This window comes from Myzus persicae, unplaced genomic scaffold, assembly GCF_001856785.1.
Source record: "Myzus persicae strain clone G006 unplaced genomic scaffold, MPER_G0061.0, whole genome shotgun sequence".
Taxonomy (NCBI): domain Eukaryota; kingdom Metazoa; phylum Arthropoda; class Insecta; order Hemiptera; family Aphididae; genus Myzus; species Myzus persicae.
The window spans coordinates 2,163,244-2,184,816 of NW_019100468.1; the positions used below are offsets into that span (position 1 = coordinate 2,163,244).

At 29.7% G+C, this 21,573-nt stretch overlaps 2 protein-coding genes across 2 annotated transcripts; both read right to left on the minus strand.

The window, feature by feature from the left end:
• Positions 1 to 452: 452 nt before the first annotated feature.
• LOC111042598 (epoxide hydrolase 4-like) lies at positions 453 to 16,249 on the minus strand. Its single transcript, XM_022327296.1, has 6 exons — positions 15,543 to 16,249; positions 10,636 to 10,760; positions 6,643 to 6,927; positions 5,504 to 5,661; positions 4,662 to 4,937; positions 453 to 2,363 (listed from the first exon to the last, which is right to left on the minus strand). The coding sequence occupies exons 1-6, from the start codon at positions 15,828 to 15,830 to the stop codon at positions 2,206 to 2,208; spliced, it is 1,290 nt and encodes a 429-aa protein (XP_022182988.1). The 5' UTR covers positions 15,831 to 16,249; the 3' UTR covers positions 453 to 2,205.
• Positions 16,250 to 20,116: 3,867 nt separating this feature from the next.
• Positions 20,117 to 20,579, minus strand: LOC111027371. Its single transcript, XM_022305776.1, has 2 exons — positions 20,229 to 20,579; positions 20,117 to 20,146 (listed from the first exon to the last, which is right to left on the minus strand). Exons 1-2 carry the CDS (start codon positions 20,577 to 20,579, stop codon positions 20,117 to 20,119), a joined length of 381 nt encoding a protein of 126 aa, XP_022161468.1.
• Positions 20,580 to 21,573: the final 994 nt, after the last annotated feature.

Consider the following 21,573-nt stretch of genomic DNA (forward strand, 5'->3'; position numbering starts at 1 on the left):
AAGAGGAAATCGTCTGGCCGACCTTTAACCGCAACAACGCCGGATAATGTGGCACGTGTTAGTGCGTCTATCCAGCAATCTCCAAGGCGTTCAGCACTTAAACATGCAGCTGCCCTTGGATTGCCTGATAGGATAATGTAAAAAAAAAATGGCATAGTATTAAATTTAAAAAATGTAATACAATTGTTCTGTTAAATTGTTTATTTATTTGTAATTGCCTTTTAAAATATGGGAAGTCTTTTTACCGGACCCTGTACTGTAAAATGTTTTATAAATTCACACTTGAATAGTTAAAAAAATTATAATATAAATTGTGTGGGGGTTTTAATAGGAATAAATATATAGTGCATTTATAATTTATATAATTTTATATATTTATATTACAAACAATACAAACCGTATTCTAATATTTAAAAGGTTACATAATTAACTAAATTTAAATGATTCAAGACTAATTCTAAGAAAAAATTATGATAAATAATTAAATCAAACATCAATGAATTGTAACCGTAAAATATTTATTCTCGTCAAAATTTTGTTGAACTTGAAAAAGTGCTCTGAACGATGCAAAGTAAACTTGCTAATGCATTCAAATATCTTTAAATTTTTGAAATCGAACTATTGGAAGTAATTATGTTTGACAGACGTTAGGCTATTTCACATTCATAAATAGGTTTTGAATATTTTTTTATCTAATGAATAAAGATGAAATGAAATGTACATGAGGGTGCTTATTATGTAGGTCGATTGGTGGGGATTATACACAAGCTAATGATAATTTACTACGCACACACTTGTACGACCCAATCGTAAAATCCTATAATATTGCCTATACTGGAACATACAACCCCTATACTGAACCAAATGTCCATTTGCAAATAGTAAATGCTAAAACAGTAAATTGTTTGCACATCTTAAAATGCTCATAACTCGTTTTAAAATTACAAGTACAAAGAAAAACCTATGTCATCGACTAGATAATATTCTTACTACTAAATTTGATGATTGGTCAATTCAATCCGAGATTAAACATAGCGGAGTTAAATTTCTTATTCAGACCGTACAATGTGCCATGATATATACTTGTAAGACTGAGACAAAACATGTGGTCCTCTTAAGAGGATCGAAATAGGCAATTTTCTAATTGCACGCAGCGGGTCTTGTAAATGTGTGCGTAATAACTAGTAAGTGATCATTAGTGTGTGTGACTGTGTGTAAAAAAAACTGTCCGCCACATGATCCCTTTAATAGTATTCAATTAAATACATAGGTGGATTGAGGGAATGGACATTTCCCGCCTGCCAAATATTCGAAGTCCCATAAAGGAATAATGCCTGAGATTTGGTTTCAAAGTACCTACCAATCAATGACTATATGCAGTTATATGATTAATAGATAAATAATAATTATAACACGTTGTATTACAAATATAAAAAAAATGGTTCGTCATTCACATTTCATAAGTAGGTGTACTAACCTATGCAATATAGTAAATTCAATAGATATCTAATAATAAATTTAATTAAAATTATAAATTATAGTTATATACAGACTACACTTTACATTCCAATTTAAAAACATTCACATTTGTAATTAAGTACATTTATAAAATAATTTAGGCATTTCTTTACCAAAGGGAACATTTGTTCATTCGTAGGTTATATTTCCTACTATCGTTTATCAGATTATGTATTATAAACGTTTAATTATGCTCAATCGGGTTGCATAACAATATACGATTATAATATTATAATTTATATTAATTTTAATTTATCTTATTAATAATTCACAATAATAACACTATAGATAAAACCAGTACCGAAGCCAGGATTTTTTTCGGTGGCGGAGGAGGAAGGGCTTCAAAATTGTATTGCTAGGGCAAAGGTATTACCGGGTACAATAAGTTGGATATTTCAAGGGGCAAAGCCCCCCTGGCTAGAGCATTGGATAAAACTATACATAATTAACTTCCTAGGTACACGTGTTATGAACGAATGTATATGTAGATAAATATATAATATTCGAGCTCACAGTACCAATTAATTTTTTAAGTATTTTTAAAAGATATTTTAAGTAAACAATTGTATTAATAAACGTGTTATGGATGATAACATTTCTCTCATTGTTAATATTATTTTGATACAATATAAATGCCTACCATCAATAAAAACACTGTTTTGTAAATTAATAAAAATATTAGTTTCGCTACGATGTGTTGGCCGAGATTGGTGAAATGTTTCTTTGCATTGAATCTTTTAACGTAGTTCCATATTGAACAGTTGATGAAACGATATCCTTCATTCTTCCAACTAAACCACCACAGTTCTGTGGTTGCAGCATTTTTTGAACTACTTTTACACGAACTGTGACAGAAATACATTAATTTAGACACTATAATATTATGCAAATATAATACGTGTACATACAACAAACATAGGTACATCGTATCTACAAGTTCTACCAAATTGCATGTGGAAAAAATGGGGGGGGGGGATTAGTCATACACTCATACGTGGTCATTGGTCATATTAGGTCATCAATATTTTTGCCACACACAATTTCGATGACACTGTATTAGATACGATGTGTAAATCTATATTATAAAATAAAAAGTTATAACTTATAACTACAACATTAACAATAATTCTTTAGTAAGTTTTATAACCACAATTTCCTGTACTATTTTTAAATAGCTCTCGAGCATTGAGTTTTGCATTATTTCATGTTGTTCATGCACTAAAATTTATTTTAAATTTTTAAAAACGTCTTCGCATTATGATTGCAAAAAAAAAGTATGAGTTTCCATTTGAATTTATAAAGTTGACTCCCCCCCCCCAGAAAAAATAATTATAAAATTATGAAATCATAATAGATGTTTCTAAATCAAAAAACTTTTGTACCATATATTTTTCACTATTTTGAATATTTATATGATAAAATGGCTGGAACATAACTTTTGAATCACTCTGCATGTATGTCGGTTCTTACATTTAACAATAGATTTGAAAGTGTACTTCTTGTATGTACATATATACCTATAATGTTTTAATTATTTTAGACTAAATACATATTGTTTACTTTATATTCACTTATCAAAAAGTATATATTTTATACACATTATACTTGTACGTATATATAAAAAGAGATTTTCTGATTCTTAAATAATATTTACATATATATATATAGCGGGATGAATAGTAATAATTGAGTAATAGGTACTTTTATGTAATACAAATGGGACTAATATAGGAATTTCCTGTGAAAGTCGTAGTGGGATGTTCCCAGGAGGTAAACATTAAGGATTAAGCAATACTTGGTGTATAACTTTGGATGTACAATTGTAAGCCTGTCGCCCGATCGAGATATTCCTGAAATAGCTCTAATGCTCCCGTTAGGATGTCCATGAACCTACTTGCCTTAGGTGTCCCAGTGTTATAAGGGTTTGCCCATTGACTGAGGTACACTAAAACTGAGATATTTTAAATATATATATAGCTTTGTAAATCCCAACCATACAATTTTGTAAATTTCCCAAATTATCAAACTGGAACGTTATTATTTTTTTTGGAAGACGGCAAAGAGGGCGATACAATCCTATTTGCTAGGATTTTCCACCACCGCCATCGTACCGCAACTAGGTGCTCTCATAATTCATACATATATCACCGTCATTTTAGCACCAAAAGGCAGTAACAAAATCTGTTATAATATTATATAAAGATTAATCAATTTAAATTCTGGGTAGTTTTTATATCGCCGTAACGTAATAATGTTACAACGACTACGTATGAAAATTACCCTCAGATAAAAATTATATTTACGCCATTGCGCATTGCTATATTTAGATACCTATCTACTCCGTACTCGTAAGATTATTGAAAAGAAAATTATATGTAATAATTAATTAATAATTTAACTAAGCAGACGTATAAGGGGTATTCGTATTTATATATGCTTATCACTTTTATATTATTAATTTATAATATAATTTAGTTATAGGAATAGCTATTGGTACAATGGTACTCTAACACTATTCTCAACTTGTAAACATTAATTATTCTTGTACATACCATTAAGAATTAGTATATATTTTCATAACCTTATTATTGACCCTTAGAATATAATTGTAATTTGTAATCTTATAAAATTTGATATGTATTAATTTATGCACGTGTATTAGATACCTAATATAATACCTACTTGCTTTAATACCCATTGGCTATTATCTATATTAAAGTAGAAATATTAAATAATATTCTTAAAGTTAATATAATTTTTACACTTAGAATCTATTGCACTGGTATAGTGGTATAGTTAGTACCTAAATAGTCTAATATAAGTTATTAGGTTAGGTATTAGGGTTAATTATTAATTGAAAAAAATATTTCATTTATGAGCACAGTAGAAATGTGAAGTACCTATATTATTTACCTACATTATATTTATGCATAATATTATATTTTAAGCATTAATTTGGATAGCTTTTACGAATAACTAAACATTTGAATTATATGGATATACCTATACATTTATATTTATTATACATTTATAAAATCAGTTATTTTTCAGTTATACACACATAATATATTATACTCACAGTTTAACTTTTGTTATTCGTTCAAATTATATAAAATAAGTATAACAATAGTCTTAAAACTTACCTAAATATGATGTCAATAGATCATTGACTGCTTTAGGTTGCTCTTGATGGGGAAAGTGCGATGCGTTATCAATTATTCTTACAGTAGATGTTCTTAGAAATTCTGTGGATCTGATAAAACTCTCCATTTGCACACTGACATCTTTGCTACCGATGATGAGCAGACACGGAACTTGAAGCATGTCTTCTTCTTTATTCAAAGAATCATTATTACTCCGAGGCTCGATTCTGTAGAATGGTAAGTTTCTAAAATAATTTATAGCACCCGTCCAATCCTCTAAAGAAAATACAAATATTTCATTAAGCTAGGGTAATATTAATTACATTTATAATAAGATGGATTGAGAGGATATCAATTGTCAGGGCACAATTTGTTTTTTCTCATTGGCCCACGCGTAACAAAGACAAAACGCAATTACGCAGAATCATTTTTTTAAATATTTTTGATTAATCTTAGTGTAAAATCAGACATTACAAAAACGATAGAGGATAATGTTTTTGAAGGCATGAAATATTGATTTGTCTGAATATTGTCTTAAAACAATTTAAACAGCATTTAAATTTACAAAATTTTTTTTACCTATTTTGAAAGTCAAATACTGATGAAATATAAAAACGTTATGTCATACCCTCAGACTTATTATCCTCTACAATTTTTGTGACAGGTAATTTTACTCTAAGATTATTCAAAAATCATAAGAAATGATTTTAGGTGAAGGCAATTTATTTTTGTTGCCCTTGGGTCTGAGAAAACAAATATTGCGTGACATACTGACATCCTCTTAAGTAATGTCCAAAATTAATAGCCATCGTTATTATTTATTTGTATTAAATTATGATCACCTGTTCTTGAAAACGTATATTTATATGCTTCGATGTAAGATAAGTCATCACTTTTCTTATTTTTAGATAGGTGTTGATAACACTGGTTGATTATTTTTAAATCACTTTCCAAAGCGTCCATTTCCGGTAGATAAGGAAGTTGACTGAAGCAAATCCAACTATAATATGATAAAATTAATTTCTGGATAAAAACGTCGACGTTTAATTAATCATCTATATTTCTTTTCTTGAGTTTATTGGACTCTTAGGACTTAATACTTATACTAATAAGTAATAACTAATAAGCAATAACCATCTACCTAAAAACCTTTGCCTGTAATGTGCAATTTTGTTTTTATATTGTAATATTATTTATTTAATTTTATACTACATACACTCGACTAGATAAAGTCTAAATAGACAAACATTATACCTATGGTACGCATTACACAACAGTCGTATCTCCCAAATTCTCATTATATTATAATCTACATTTTACATTATACGGTTAAGATTCTGTCGTACTCAATCAAGTTCATCAGATGTAATAACGTAGGTAGTAGGTACTGTTCTATCACCGAGGTATCCATTTAAAAATTCAATTTTTTCAGGGACTCGGAATTCGGAGAGATGTACTAGTAGTTAAATATTTGAATCAATAAATCACTAATTTCTGTCTTAATCTGTAACTGGATGAATATAGTGTAAACCTACAAATAAAACTGTAAATGTTTGAAAAACAATAGATATATTTTACTACTTATTATCGTTATCATTTTGTGTGTTGCAACTTCCATTTTTAATTGTATAATCCTAAGCAGAGTTTTAATATATTTTGAACAAGTAGATAATTACTAATTAGGTAGTTATAACTTATAACTTATAAATATTTGAAGTGGAGAATTTTACAACAATTTAGAGTGGGAGGTCAATAAAATCACCTACTTTGAGTTGAAGTAAGTATTCAATATGACGCATGATAAATTACGAAACCAATAGCGAACTAAATAATCGATAATAAAGCGTAAATATCAAATTTGGAATACGCTACCATAACTCTTTGTTAAGATTTCGCATATTTATATATGGGTACAATACCTATGTACGGTTATAAGGCTCACAATTGATGTGATATTTCTGGTATTATCAGATCAACTTACTTTTTGTTAAAGAAACTCGACGAAGGTAAGTACTCCCAGTGAACATTGGGATGAGGACATGAAATGGCTACAAATTTCGATACGAACTTGGGCCACAGATGTACCAGATACCAGCCCAATAGAGCGCCCAAGTCATGGCCGATTACGTGACATTTATTACGGCCGTCCACTCCAAGCATTGACAAAAACACGGCTAGCTCGTTGACCAGATTTTCAACTCGATAACTTTTGCGTGCTGAAGGTTTATCGGAATCGCCAAAACCCTTAAGATCTACTGCAATCACACTGAAATAGGTACAATAACTCTGAATCACAAAATGTAAATAATTGTTGGTGCCACATCTTTGATTTTAAACTAGGATCACTATAAAAGTAAACTTAATATTATTATTTAATATTAAACGAAGACGACCGGAACACATTTATATTTGAAAATTAATTAGAATTTTCACTTGTAAATTGTAATGTTTCAGACAGAAATATATTATGCATTTATATTATTTTATCATAATTTATCTAATTTTTTCTATTTACAAGTTAAGTTTAATCTTTGAATGTATAAAAAATTGAATTACCAGTCAACAAAATTGAAATTAATTTTCTAATATTTCAGTAAAAAAAAAGTAAGAACATATTTCATCTCATAATACAGCGTGTCAATGCATGTATGTTTTGGTAGTCTTTAGTAAGTACATAATACATATACCTACTTCCGGCTTCCGGGCCATAAACTTCAAATTTACAGTCAGATTAATATAGCAGTATATTTTTTATAGTAGGTAGCATCATTGTAACATCGATTAGCGAATGTACAATGTTAAATACACGTTTTCAGCAAATCTCACTTATATACTACCTATTTTTAAGTAGAAGCTGCTCAGTTCAACCACTAAATAGATCAAATCTATTCTGTGGTTAAAACTGCAGTCATGGTGAAACTTGTAATTTCTTAACAAATGTATGTAAACAATTTTTTTTATAAATAGGGACCTACAATTTTTCGGAATGCCTTCAAAATTGATCAATTTGTTGAACATCTTATAAATTGTTTTTGTTATGCTCTCTTAATAAAATCGATTAATAATATATTAAAACAATAAATTTAATTAAGTATTTTATTAGAATAATATAATATATTAGTAAATAATTACTAATGCTAAAATGTATTGTAATCAACTATCATATTGATTTATTATTAAGACGTATAATACAGTAATATACTATTGTATTATTATATAGTTCGCCGGTATGGTCATGCAAAGGCCAAATTTCGATTAGTATTAAATTGTAACCTTAATTTACATAATTCATGCACATTTCAAAAATAGTTTTTAATACTTTATGCATAAATATATTATTAAATATTAATTACAGTAAATTGAATGCATTAAACATGGGTTCATACACACCTACCTATTGATAAATACCTAGACTATTTTTAATAAACGCTTGATTATCAAAAGTATTACCATTAGGTATAGATACTAATAGCTAATTAGGTATTATAATTATTTTCTTTCTTCTACTAATTGGATATAATTAATTGGAAACGTATAAGGTGTTATAGTTTATAAAATTGACTTGGTGTATAAAATAACAGTTTGTATAAACTACTAAATATAAGACAAGCATCTACATAATGTATTTATAAATTAATTAAGGCTTTCAATAATGCATTTGTTGTATAAGCATCAAATAACATAGATTACCTATACTGTAAACGAAACAGAAAAATAAAATAATAGTAATAGGTATCTAATAATATCAATATAGGTACTAGTTTAAGTCATGGTTAAAAAAATGGCAACTGATAATAACATTATTAATAATTGTGTAGTGCGTAGACAATACAACTGATGCAAGGCTATACTACATTTTAAAGTTGGTTAATTTATGAGTACCATCTTTATTATTTAGGTACATCATAATTTTAAATTAAAATTAACAAACAATAAGAGTAGTATTATGATATTACACATATTGACATATTATTTTAATTTGTACATAACTGTACAATATGTAAGTATATATTATGATATTGAATATCGATTATCGTGTTCGTTGGGTACGCCTGCACTGTTTTACACTTTAAACAGTTTAAACCAAGATTTTTTATTCGTCGAGATACAAAAAAGTATACACATTTATCATTTATGCGATTGGTTTTATTTGATTGTTAAATACCAACTCAAGCTTCGTTTATGCAACGCACAACTCCATTCAACTAGGCAACCGCCCATTTTTACCACCGATTATTTTTCTTTGCATTTGTTCTCTGAATTTAAATGTTCAGGCCTACTTCTTGTAAGTAAACTGTGTGCGTAATAGCTGGCTAATAACATTTTAAATGTTAGATATTATACCAATTTATTATTTGCATAAGACCCATCTCACTAGGCTCAATTAGCCGATAAATAAAAATGATTTCACATGTTATGCACACGCAATTAATAATAATATCAAACATTCAAAATATCATCAGTCGACAATTTTTAAAGTAGAAAATTAGTCCACTAAAACTAATGAAAAAATAAAAAATATTTGATAGTACGAAAATGGGCGGTTTTGCTTTAAAACAATATGTTTTACTGCGAGTTCATATATAGTATGTATTATACGTCTACTGTAGATGTATAAAGTTATATGGTGTTTACTGTTTAGTGTTTAGAATAAGTGTTTTAAGGATATATAGATACATAATAAACTTATCAATGTTTATGAAAAAAAAATTGCAATTGCACGTAGACACATAGTACCTGGTAAACATCGCATACCGCTATATTACTAATATGATTTCTGAAATTTTTACTTTTTAAAACAAGAAAGTTTATTTATTATTTTATTTATATATACTAATATTAAATTAATAATCTGAAATATTAATGGAGCTAAAATATGAACATTACATTTCAATAAGAAGTATTCATAAATCATGAATGTAACATATTCTATATAGAGGTCATATTTTGTTTTAATATTCAATTCTGAGTAGGTTGTACTAACTACTGAAAAACGTGCAAAAAGCGACTTTAAAATTTAAAAAAAAACATTTACCCATGGATAATATTATTATATATTATATTCAACAACAGTATTGTTTTAATAATTGTAGACTCAAAACAAATACTATTTATAAACTCTTAACATACCTATTAGTTCGAATAAATTGTGTAAATAAAAATAAGGTAGGTATTGCAGTAGGTACGTGTTAGACCAATGTTCAATAATATTCGTATTATATATCATTATAATTATGAAGTAAAATTATGTTAAGAACATAAAATAATTTATATAATAAATATGTATTATCAATATAGAATGTATAAAGTCTCTAAATTACATATTACAAATACCTATTAGGTAGTTATATCTTATAATACATTGTATTACATAGTATATATTATATACTATGTAATACAATGTATTTAATATGACTTTACTACAATAATATTATAATAGGGCTTGTAGGTATAATGTATATACCTAATACAATATATATATATTCAAAAACAATTTATTTTTTAATTACAGTCGAACTAGTTAACTGCTACTTTTTCAACTGAAAATCGTTAATATCTCGATTTTTTTGCCAATCACTTACACTTTGAGTTAACCAAGTCCGACTGCAATATGATTCCTGTGAATTAAAAGGAATACCTAATTAAATTATTCGATATATATAAAATTTCAAATAAAAATTGAGTTTTATGCACGTGTCTAATACATTTGGTTGTAATCTTTCTCAAATAAAAGGTTACACAAATAATACAATATGGTAAAAGAAAAGAACGACAAAAAATTTAATTTTGACAGAGATTTATTAAAATAAAATAATTTATCATGATTTTGCACTAATTTTAAGATTAAATATTAAATTTTTTTTGGAATTTTTATTTTACGGCTCTAGTACAGTACTCGTCTATACTCATAATAATTATCTATTCTAATAAAACTATAGGGAGTAATTAAAAATAAATAGGTACCTATACTTACCGAAAATGTTTTGACAAAGTGGGTATTTGATGATGCCAACTAATCCAACAAGATGGGAATCCGTGTAGCAAAAGAACAACCGTTCCATCGGGGTCACCACATTCAACGTAATGCAATTTAACACCCTAAATAAAAAATAATAAAATATTATTTCGGAAGCCCTCCACCCAGATAACATAAGTCAAACGATAGCCTTCTTAATTAAGACCAATCTTATCAATAATTTGTAATCTGTAATTTGTTTATGTAAATACTGCATAGTGCATCTTAAGCAATTGTTAACCTTAAAACTCTTTGTATGATGCCAATGGCCATAGACGCCAAGACTTATTTTTTTTCATTTATAAATAAATAATAATAATAGTTGTTAGCAGTACCTAAGGTTGGAACTTGTGAATTTTCAAGATATAAGAATATTAATTCATGTAAATTTGAGTCTTATTACTTTAAGGCCGGCCGCAGCAAAGCAACGCAATAGCAGTGCAGTTGCAGTGCAAAATGAGTGGATCTTCGGTTTAATCACTTTAGTAATTTTATTGTGTTTCACGTTGACCCATTATGATGAATCATTAATAATTTTACATTATCATTTAACATAGCTAAATTCAGCACATTTTTTAAATTGTTACAGACCGAGCAACGCGTTCAAAATTATAGTTGTTTTTGTTTCTGAGAACATGTCTGAGTGAGAGTTTGTTTAGCATTAGTTTTTAATATTGTGTTACATACGTGCACATATATGACAACAGTCAACAATAGAAAATAAAAAAGACAGGAGGATCTCCAGCCAATGCATTTATTTAGGTTTTAATTTTTAATTTTTATTCATCAACATGGTTCAATCTGTAGAGATGCAGAATTAATTGTATAAAAAAACAAAATAAATGTTGTTTGATGTATGATTAACATTTTTATCATTGCCACTACACGAATCCAATTTTTCGATTAAGACACAACTGTGCACAATGACCGAAGCTGCGTTAATAAATTACACGAGGAATTTGTAACTCGCTGAAAATAATCCTAAAGGGCAGAATACCAATACACAAATGTCACATGTATCATACACAAGGCCGTATCTGAGGGGGGGTCCAAGGGGTTCGGACTCCCCCCGAAATTTCCTAAATAGTATGTACAAATGTTTAACTAAATAAATATTTATTTTTAATACCGACATAAATATTACAGAGTTTGGACCCTTCCCTCCCCCCCGATTTTTTTTTCTGGATACGGCCTTGATTATACAGGTATTATACACTTTTACACGAACGTGATCAATGAAAGCTAAAAGTTACAGTAGGTCAGTACCTACACCTATTCCTGTCTGTCCAATATCTGGAGTCTAAAATTTGTTTATTAATATCATATTATATTTAATATAATATATGTACCGCCTCATATTTTATAGCACATTTTTATTTTAGTAACAATTTATGATATACTCATCTACTCAGTATGCAATTACTGTCAACGAGTAATGGGTATAAAAAATGTGGCATTTAATATTTTCAAATTTAGGTTTCTTGTGATTTTCGATGTGAAACATCTTCAATGACGGTGACTTAAATTTTCGTTACGAAGCGTCGTAGAAACAAAAAGATTATTGACTTTTATATGTTTGTCAATATGGATCATATATACAGAGGGTGTGTTTCACCATAATATTAGTATTTATTACTATTCACGAGAGCCTTATGAATGTTTACACGGTTTTTAAAGTACATGGTGTTATATATTAAAAAAAAATAATTTATAATAGCTTTTTAGACGTGGTTATTTAATATGATATATATTACATTAATATTATGCTGATATAGAAATTATAAATTTCAATTGAATAAATGGATTGGTTCAAACTTCAAACGAACTAACAATACGTTTGATGTATAGATTTTTGTCATAAAATCGAATATGTAATCAGAATCTTATAAGTTATACATTTACAATAATTGATATTTGATACAATTGTGCCTAAAAACAATTTGCAATATTAATTAAAAATTAATATCTAAAACAACTCAACATAGGTACGAAATTTCCTTCAAGCTCTGTCAACACCGTTCTATATTCGATTGTTAAAATATTTATATGTTTAAAAAAAAAATATTATGTACTTATGTTTATATTTATAATCATAAATTATTCAATTATGGCGGTATTATATCACACTCTATTATAGCTAATAATTGGATAACAGACGATTGTAATATACCACTTTGTAGTTGAAAATGCATTATTTAAAAAAAAAAAAGCAACTATTGTATTATTATATATGCGTTATACAGGATGATTCTTTAAGCATGGGGTAAGCCTTTAATCCTTAAGCCTATTTTTATACTTTAATTACACATGTAATGAAATTCTGATTTTTGGAATTTTTAAATACATCTGAAGACCATATTTTCGAAAACTTGAGATTTTTTTGTACCACTTAAGGATGATCCTGTGACAATGAAAACTTCTATTTTTCAAATAGGAACCCCCCTTTTTCACTTTTAAATATTTAGCAGATATTTTTATGTATCTAAATTAAATTTCGAACAAGTAGTTTTTGAGCTATATAACTTCGTGGACCTACTAAGGATTATATTACCTATCTAATATCTATGATAATGACAAATGGGATAAGTAGATAATATGGGGACTTCGATGATTTTAGAATATTAGTTATTACTATTGATCTATCCATATAAATTATTTAAGAATATTTAAATACTACATCTAATACAACATATAGTTTATATTTTATATTTTTCTATAACTAATTGTAAGGATTATTATCTAAGTATAAATGTTTTAAGAACCTAAAAACTACTCATTAGAATTTTGATTTAGATACATCAAAACTTTCAAAAAAACCGCTCGCTAAATAATTTGCAGTAAAAAAAAGGGTCACACTGCCACAGGACACTCCTTTAGTAGGTTGTAGGTATAACAAATGTCAGGAATTTAAAAATATGGTCTTTAGGTATACTTAGCAATTCTAAAAATCAGAATTAACAAATGTACCTACTATTAAAGAGAAAAATGAGGGAGAGCATTCACCACTTAAGAAATTAATGAAACAATATGATAAAATAAATCGCGCAGCCGCGCAGGTTGTCGAGGCAGTCGTCGTCGTGATACAAAATTATAGATAATTATATCTATTATTGAAATCGATGTACCTTGCACGGGCTGTATGTTGCATGTACCTACCTATTTCTTTTTTCTGTGTTGTACGTAAGTTATGGTCGTTTTCAGCGTTATAAATGTGTGTATAATATGTACTCAGGTATAATAATTCAATATAAATACAGCCACAGCCCACAATTTAGGTACAATATTGAACAAAAAAACTACATATCGCGTATAAATGATATTATTCATTATTTTGTGTAAACGTATTGAGAATAGGAAATAGCTAGCTGGTATTGAAGTAATAAATATAATATAATAATATATTCACTGCTGTCATACTCTCATAGTTCATACTGATATACTATTAAAGTATTACACATAATACCATTAAATTATATTATGCAGGTACCTACTATATTATAAGTAATCGAATTAGAATTGGACCCAAGCATATTATTAGATATGTACTTTTAAATGTTGGTGTTGCGGGGGTGGGGAAGGGGGGTGCTTGACAGTTCCGTCACATCGGATGATCAAGATCCCGAGCCCAAAAAGTTTTGTATTAATTTTTATCTATTTCTGAATACCTATAACGATTATATTTCTATAAATATTTTATATAATCTAACCATTGCCAAAAATATACAACTAGCTTTGTATTCGAAAACATAAATGTTTATTGACTATTACTGCAGGCGTATAATATTACAGAGGACACTGACTTATTTGCAATCCTCCAAGTTTGGCGCACCGTAACATTTCTGTATGCTGTTATAATATAGTAAAATAGATAAATATATAATATTATGTAAATTACACAAGCTCCAAAAATACTGACGAGTTCTTTAACTGGTTGGCTGGACACAATATATTTTAATAGTTTGGATAAACTAAATTGTTCTAACCCATTTTATAACGGGTTTTCGGCTGGGTAAAAAGCCTAAAACTCGGTAGGCCAGTAATTATAATCCTATCCGTCATTGTATACAAATGTATATATTATTTACAATATTACAATGTGTATATTGTGTGCCCGTATCTATGATGTGAGTCATGCATATTACAAATATTAACACTGGCAACAACGTATTTTAGATAGTTGGAACTCCTAGGAACCAACCAAGGGGGGGGGGGAGGCCTTAAGTGTTTAACCTCGTTTATAATTATTAATTATGTATATAATAAAAAAAAATGCCGAATTAATATTAAATTAAGTTGAAAAATAAATAATATTTTCTGTTGGAAAAAAACTGAAAAATGTTGATGATTAGTGTATAATTTATTACGTATATTAATGCTCACCGTGTCTAGAGATTAAACAATTGTATAATCCCCCCTTGGCCGAACTTCGCAGATATTGAATGTCAGTGCGACATGACGGGACCAAGACTTCTGCAGAGTTTAAGACATAAAGTAGACGGCCGGCGATGAAAAACGGTATCCAAAACACGGTGTTAAGAAATGTAGACATTATATTGGTTAGGCGACCTGTGATAAGTCGCAGAATAAAAAAAAAAAAATCGATTTTTATAACTTCATAACTCATAAGTATAAGTTTGAAAATAAGTAGGTATACCCATAGATGGAAATCAGGTACCTACAACAATGAGGGGAGGGGGAGGACAATTACAATTACTTTTTATTTGTTTTAAGGGGACTTGAAAGACTTTCGAGGGGGGCTAGGCCTCCCCCTCCCCCGCCGAATTTCCGCCAATGGGTATGCCCAATATATTATACAGGTTAGGTATATTATGATATTGCAGTATTGCATATTATTATTATGTAACCTTGACTTTGACGTACGAGTGGGTACCGTAAACCGTAGTGGACAGACACGGCGGCGGACGGTCCCTGATGGGCGCCCGGTGGACGGCCTTGCCACCGGCACCGGCGGCCGCGTCTTTGCTGTTCCCGTGGCCACCGCCGGCTTCCGACCACAGCGGGCTGAAGGCCCTGGCGGCCGCCTTCTTGACGACGATCCACGAGCCCCAGACCACGGAGAGTGCGAACATTTTCAGCGAATCGGCCGCCGATATGGACACCACGGTGTCTCGAAGTCTGACCAGCACGGCCATCGTGGTGGAGCGGCGGCGGACTCGAGCTAGCCGAAAGTGTTAATAATATTTATACACGACGAGTTCAAGCATCACCGAAGGTTAGGTATCCATCGGTATGAGAATCGTGGTATACAGACGAAATGCTGTATAAGACCAAACTGCGGATTACGATGAACAATATAAGACGTACGCGATAATAGTAGTACAGTCCACGACGAGAAACGCGTTTTTTTACTATACGGAACGCCAAACGATTTAAATGAAAATAATATTTTAAAACGTAGGTATGCGGTGTTGATATAACTATGTGATCATCGTACAACAGTACACACTACAATGACGGCGCACACGAGTGAGTTACGTGTCGCTGTAAAAAATAATTTCACGATCGAGCGAGATGGTGTGACGACGACTGACTGACCGGTGTGGGCACTGCTGCCAGACGATACCGACAGCGAGTGGTCGATGCTGGTTCAGCACTTTGGTCTCGGGCGCACCGCGTGTGTGCGTGTGACATGACCGCGTGATAACGGCCGAGAGTGAGTTGTGTGGAACTCGGCGATTACTGCATTACAATATTTATACATTTTATTTTTCAAACAATAAAACGGGCTAAGTATGTAACCAATGGCAATAATCAAACGCATCGTTCTAATAAGTGAATTTCCAACGAAGGTGAGTGCCTGCGCCGGTCGCCGGATGTGTGACTGCCGGCGAAATGCATAAATGGCCGCATCAAGCAAGTGCTATTATTACTAAGATATTACCCAGACAAACACAAAACTGATGAGAAATTTGATCTGAGGTAGGCATCGCACTTGGATCTAATGTGGTCAGTGTTCGATTGAGGCCATTAAATTCGAAACCGCAATCCGAGCTAATGTGGTCTAGGACTCTTGGAGCAGTCGTGGCCATCCATGAACTCGGACTTCGGCATCCTAACAAATTGGTCGATGAACGGTGAGAAATATTGTGGCCATCGCAGGAATGAAAAATAACTTGCATTAAGAGGAAGTCGTACTCGTGGGTGTTATTTACGTCTTACATTAAGCCGGGTCCACACTAGGACGAACATTGTTGTCGAACATGTTCGTTGAGAATATTTCCTGGCTCGACGAACCAATGCTACTGTACTTTAAAATGTTAGACAACAATATTCGTTCAAAATACACAAAGATTTACCGCCTTTTAAATTGGCAACTTAAAGATTTCGCATTCGTATTATTTATTTCATTTTAGTAGGAACCTACATCTAGTGCGGAGTGAACAAATTGCCAATTTAAAAAAAAAAAAATCCGTTTTAATTTTTTTTTCAATATGAGTGACGAAGATATAATTATTGCAAGTGCAGCGTTTGTTTTTACATCCTTAGTTTCTCAAGCAAAAAAAAAAAAATCTTTTCATAAAAGATGTTGTTGTTGGCAACGTACAATTTTTGAAAGTAGAAGTCGTTATAATGGCAATGATCTACTAAATGATTTAAGTCTTGAGCATCCAGGATTCAAAAACTTTATAAGAATGTCGCCAACAGATTTTGAATCATTGCTTGAAGTTATTGGTCCTCAAATTGGGAAGGATATTACTCATCTAAGAGAAACTATTTCACCAAATGTGAGGCTGGCGGTAACATTACGTTTTTTGGCTACTGGTGATTCGTATACAAGTTTAATGTATCTTTTTAAAATTTCCAAACAATTAATATCTAATATAGTACCAGAAGTGTGTGAAGCTATTGTTGAAGCGCTAAAATCATACGTTCAGGTAAATATTAAATACTTAAATATAAGTTATTTTGACATCATAATATGAATAATATTATAATGCCAATAATATGTAGATAAAATATATGTATAAATGATAAAGGTACAAAAAGTTTTATTATAATAGGTAAATAAAAACAAAAATTATTAAATAATGGCTAAAATTTTATTAAAAACAAAAAATAATAATTGTAATCACTTTTGGACATAGGTATATTATTCATAAATTATATTACCTATATAATAATAAATAAGATTTTGTATGAAAAATTAACATAAATTAGTATTATTAATTAAAATAAAACAGCATCAGAAAAATTAAAAAAAAAAAAGGAATCCTACCTGGAATAAAGCACGTGGTTAACTTTCACTATAGCGCGAGCGGTAGCAAAAATCCGTCGTATAACTTTTAAAATTAATTAATATTGTAATATGGTGAAGCGTTTTCTTGTGTATTTAAAATGGTTTCATGTGTTGGTGTAAGTGGTACGCTGGAGGAGGGTAATGGACTGAAATTATTATTTTGAGTAAAAGATGGTGCAGAATATAAGGATAAAGGAGAAAGTGTATTTGTATTACCTGAAGATGTACCAATAGAATGTAAAGGAATAAAAGAATTATTACTTGAAGATGGACCGGGAAAATGTATAGAATAGTCAGGTTGATTATTTTGTTGTAGCATTAACATATCCGATTCGTGAAGAATATAGTTAATTTTGTGTTCTGTATTTAAACGAATAAAATCTGAATAAGATCTAAGTTTGTTAGCGACGTGTTCCCCATAAGTAGTCGCGTTGTCCTTCAATTTACTTTTTTCTGAGTACGTTTTCAAAATAGAATAAACCTCATCTACCCTTGGATCTTCATCTGTTTTAATTTTTTTTTTTTTTTTGTTTTGGCGAAGCAAATCTCTTTGGTCGTTCTGTAACATTCCCATCACCATCAACACTATCTACCACGATGAAGTCATCTTCCAAGACATCTTCATTATCTGTTTCTTCCTAAACAATAATAATACCTATTTATGTAAATATATGTAAAATTAGATGCATACCCATTTCCATGTTCATTTTAGCCTATATTATAATTTTATTGATAATTTATAAAAAAATTAAAAAAACCACTTCATTATAAAGTCAATACATCTCTCCGCTCAGAATCTAAAATTAATTGAAATAAAAAATAATGAGTCATTATTAAGTTTAAGAATTTAAGAAAATAATATATAAGAACTGAAAAAAATAATTATATGAATAATATAATATAATATAATATCATTTTTTTATAATCTAATACTATTAATAAACAAATCATTAAATGTATAACAATATAATATAATATAAATTATTTAGGAGTAACATTAATTTTATTAAAATATTGTTTGTATTGTAAGTAGGAATTATAAATTATATAAACTAAAAATTTAGTTAATTTGTAATTTTGTTTAAAAAAAATGTACCTACTAATATTAAATATATAGAATTTTCCACTGCAATTTACAACATAAATTGTATATTTTTAATATAAAGCAATGCAATTATTGAACTGTATTAAAGATAAAATTAATTTTTTCTTGCTTGGTTGGTGGTGAAGGAGAGGAAACACAGAAAATTATATAATGATTTATTAACATTATTTTAACAACATTTTGCAATGTACTATAAACAAATAAAAATTATTTTTAGATGCCCAATTCATCAAACGCATGGGAATTAATAGCTAATGACTATGATGAATTATGGAATTTTCCGCAATGTGTCGGTGCAATTGACGGTAAACACATCGTAATGCAAGCACCTTTTAATAGTGGCACTGAATATTTCAATTACAAGGGGTCATTTAGCGTTGTTTTACTTGCTGCAGTGGACGCACATTATTGTTTTATTTTTGCAAGTATTGGGTGTCAAGGCAGAATATCAGATGGAGGCGTATTTAATAATTCCATATTGGCCAAAAAAATTTTGAATGAATCTTTAAACCTACCATCGCCCAAAGCACTTCCAGGACAACAAGAAAAATCTCCGTATGTTTTTGTATGCGATGATGCTTTTCCCTTGAAGGAAAATTTAATGAAACCTTTTCCTGGGACTCATTTACGAGGTTCACCACAGAGAGCTTTTAATTATCGGTTATCAAGGGCACGACGTGTCGTAGAAAATACTTTTGGCATAATGGCTTCAGTTTTTCGAGTTTTAAGAAAACCGTCATTACTACAACCAGAAAAAATAAATTCTATTGTTTTAGCGTGCGTCCATTTGCATAATTTTTTAAGACGGAGTGAGTCGTCAAAAAATTTATATTGTCCACCAGATATTTTTGACACCGAAGACTTTGAAAATCGAACTTTAAAAAAAGGAACTTGGAGGAGTGATTCGTCGGAAACCACGTCACTTTTACCATTGAAAAAATGTGGACGAAAATCAACAGCAGCTGCACATGAAACTCGTGAACGATTTGCTCGTTATTTTGCAACTACAGGGCGTGTTTATTGGCAAGATGAATTTGAATAAATTGTATTTAGTTACCTACTTCTATGCTTAATTTTTATTTTTCTACTGTAGTATTGTCTATAAACTATTTTACTATTAAGTATTAACCACTAAAAACTACCAATTCATTGTTTTTAGAATAATTATTCAAATAATGTTGTTATTACCTGTATATTATAAGTGTCTCTAGTAGGTTTTGGTTTATTTCTATCTGACAAAAAACTTAATGGCTTGTACAAATACCAAGCACTTGAGTAATTATCATCGGTTCCAGCGCCGGATTTTTTACTATTTACTTTATGTTGTTCCCTACGAAATTGGGATTGTACAATTTTCCATTTTTTGTCAACTTCTTGCTGTGAAACACCCAAGATGTTGGCAATTTCATTGATTGAATCTGTCCTTCGGATTCGATTTCTGTATAGTTTGTGACTTGGATTCCAAATATTCTCACTTTGCTGTACTAAATCAATAAGTTTCAGAATTTGGTCTTGATTCCAGTCTTTTTCGGTCGACATTTTAAGTTAATAGATGATCTGATTATAACACAACACGGCGGTCACACAGTGGTGAAATACGAGTTACGACTGAATTGATAATTAAATGCACCCAAATACAAAATAAACATTATAAACATAGATTTATTATTAAAAATAATTTAAAGGATCATTCTTCAGTTTTGGATTTCCCTGTACGAATGTACGAATAAAATATATGAAAGTGGCACGGTATTGAGCTAAATTTAATAGTGTGTAGTTAAACACAAACAATTTACTTACATACAATTATTCTCCACTGCAGCAATAATATAAATATTTTATTAACTTATTATTAATAATTACTAAATACTTAAACTTAGAATGTGCAATACGTAAAAAAAAATATGTACTATTTAAAATGTTGTACCTACATATAGTTTATACCTACCGAATTAATTCATTATAATTGGATAGGAAGTAATATTTGATTAATAGTAATATTTAATTTGAGTCCAATATTTTAATAAAAACAACAATTTACATATTTTTTAATCCTTCATTCGGTATTTAAAATTAAAATTTAAAGTTTTGAATAAAACAATATTACAAAATGTTTACCTATACTATAAAGGGAAGTAGGTAAACTTGATTAATAACCAGTCCATTCTATGAACTTTTTAAAAGATAATTATTTATTCAAAAATATTTATCAATTTAAAGATAAAATATACATTTTATATTTTTATGTATAAATTATAGTTTATAGCAAATTTGTTGTCGAACACGTCTACACTGATGACGGAGTTGGCAAACATTTTCTTTGATGTTCGTTCAAATACCGCCTGTTGAGCGAACATTTTAGAATTGTATGCGCAAACATAGGAAACACGTACAGACTAGGTGAAACATTCTCAACGAACATGTTCGACAACAATGTTCGTCCTAGTGTGGACCCGGCTTAAACCACAATGTACCACAATGTACGTTCAGTAGTTATAACAGATACATATTAATATATACTATACTAATTTGT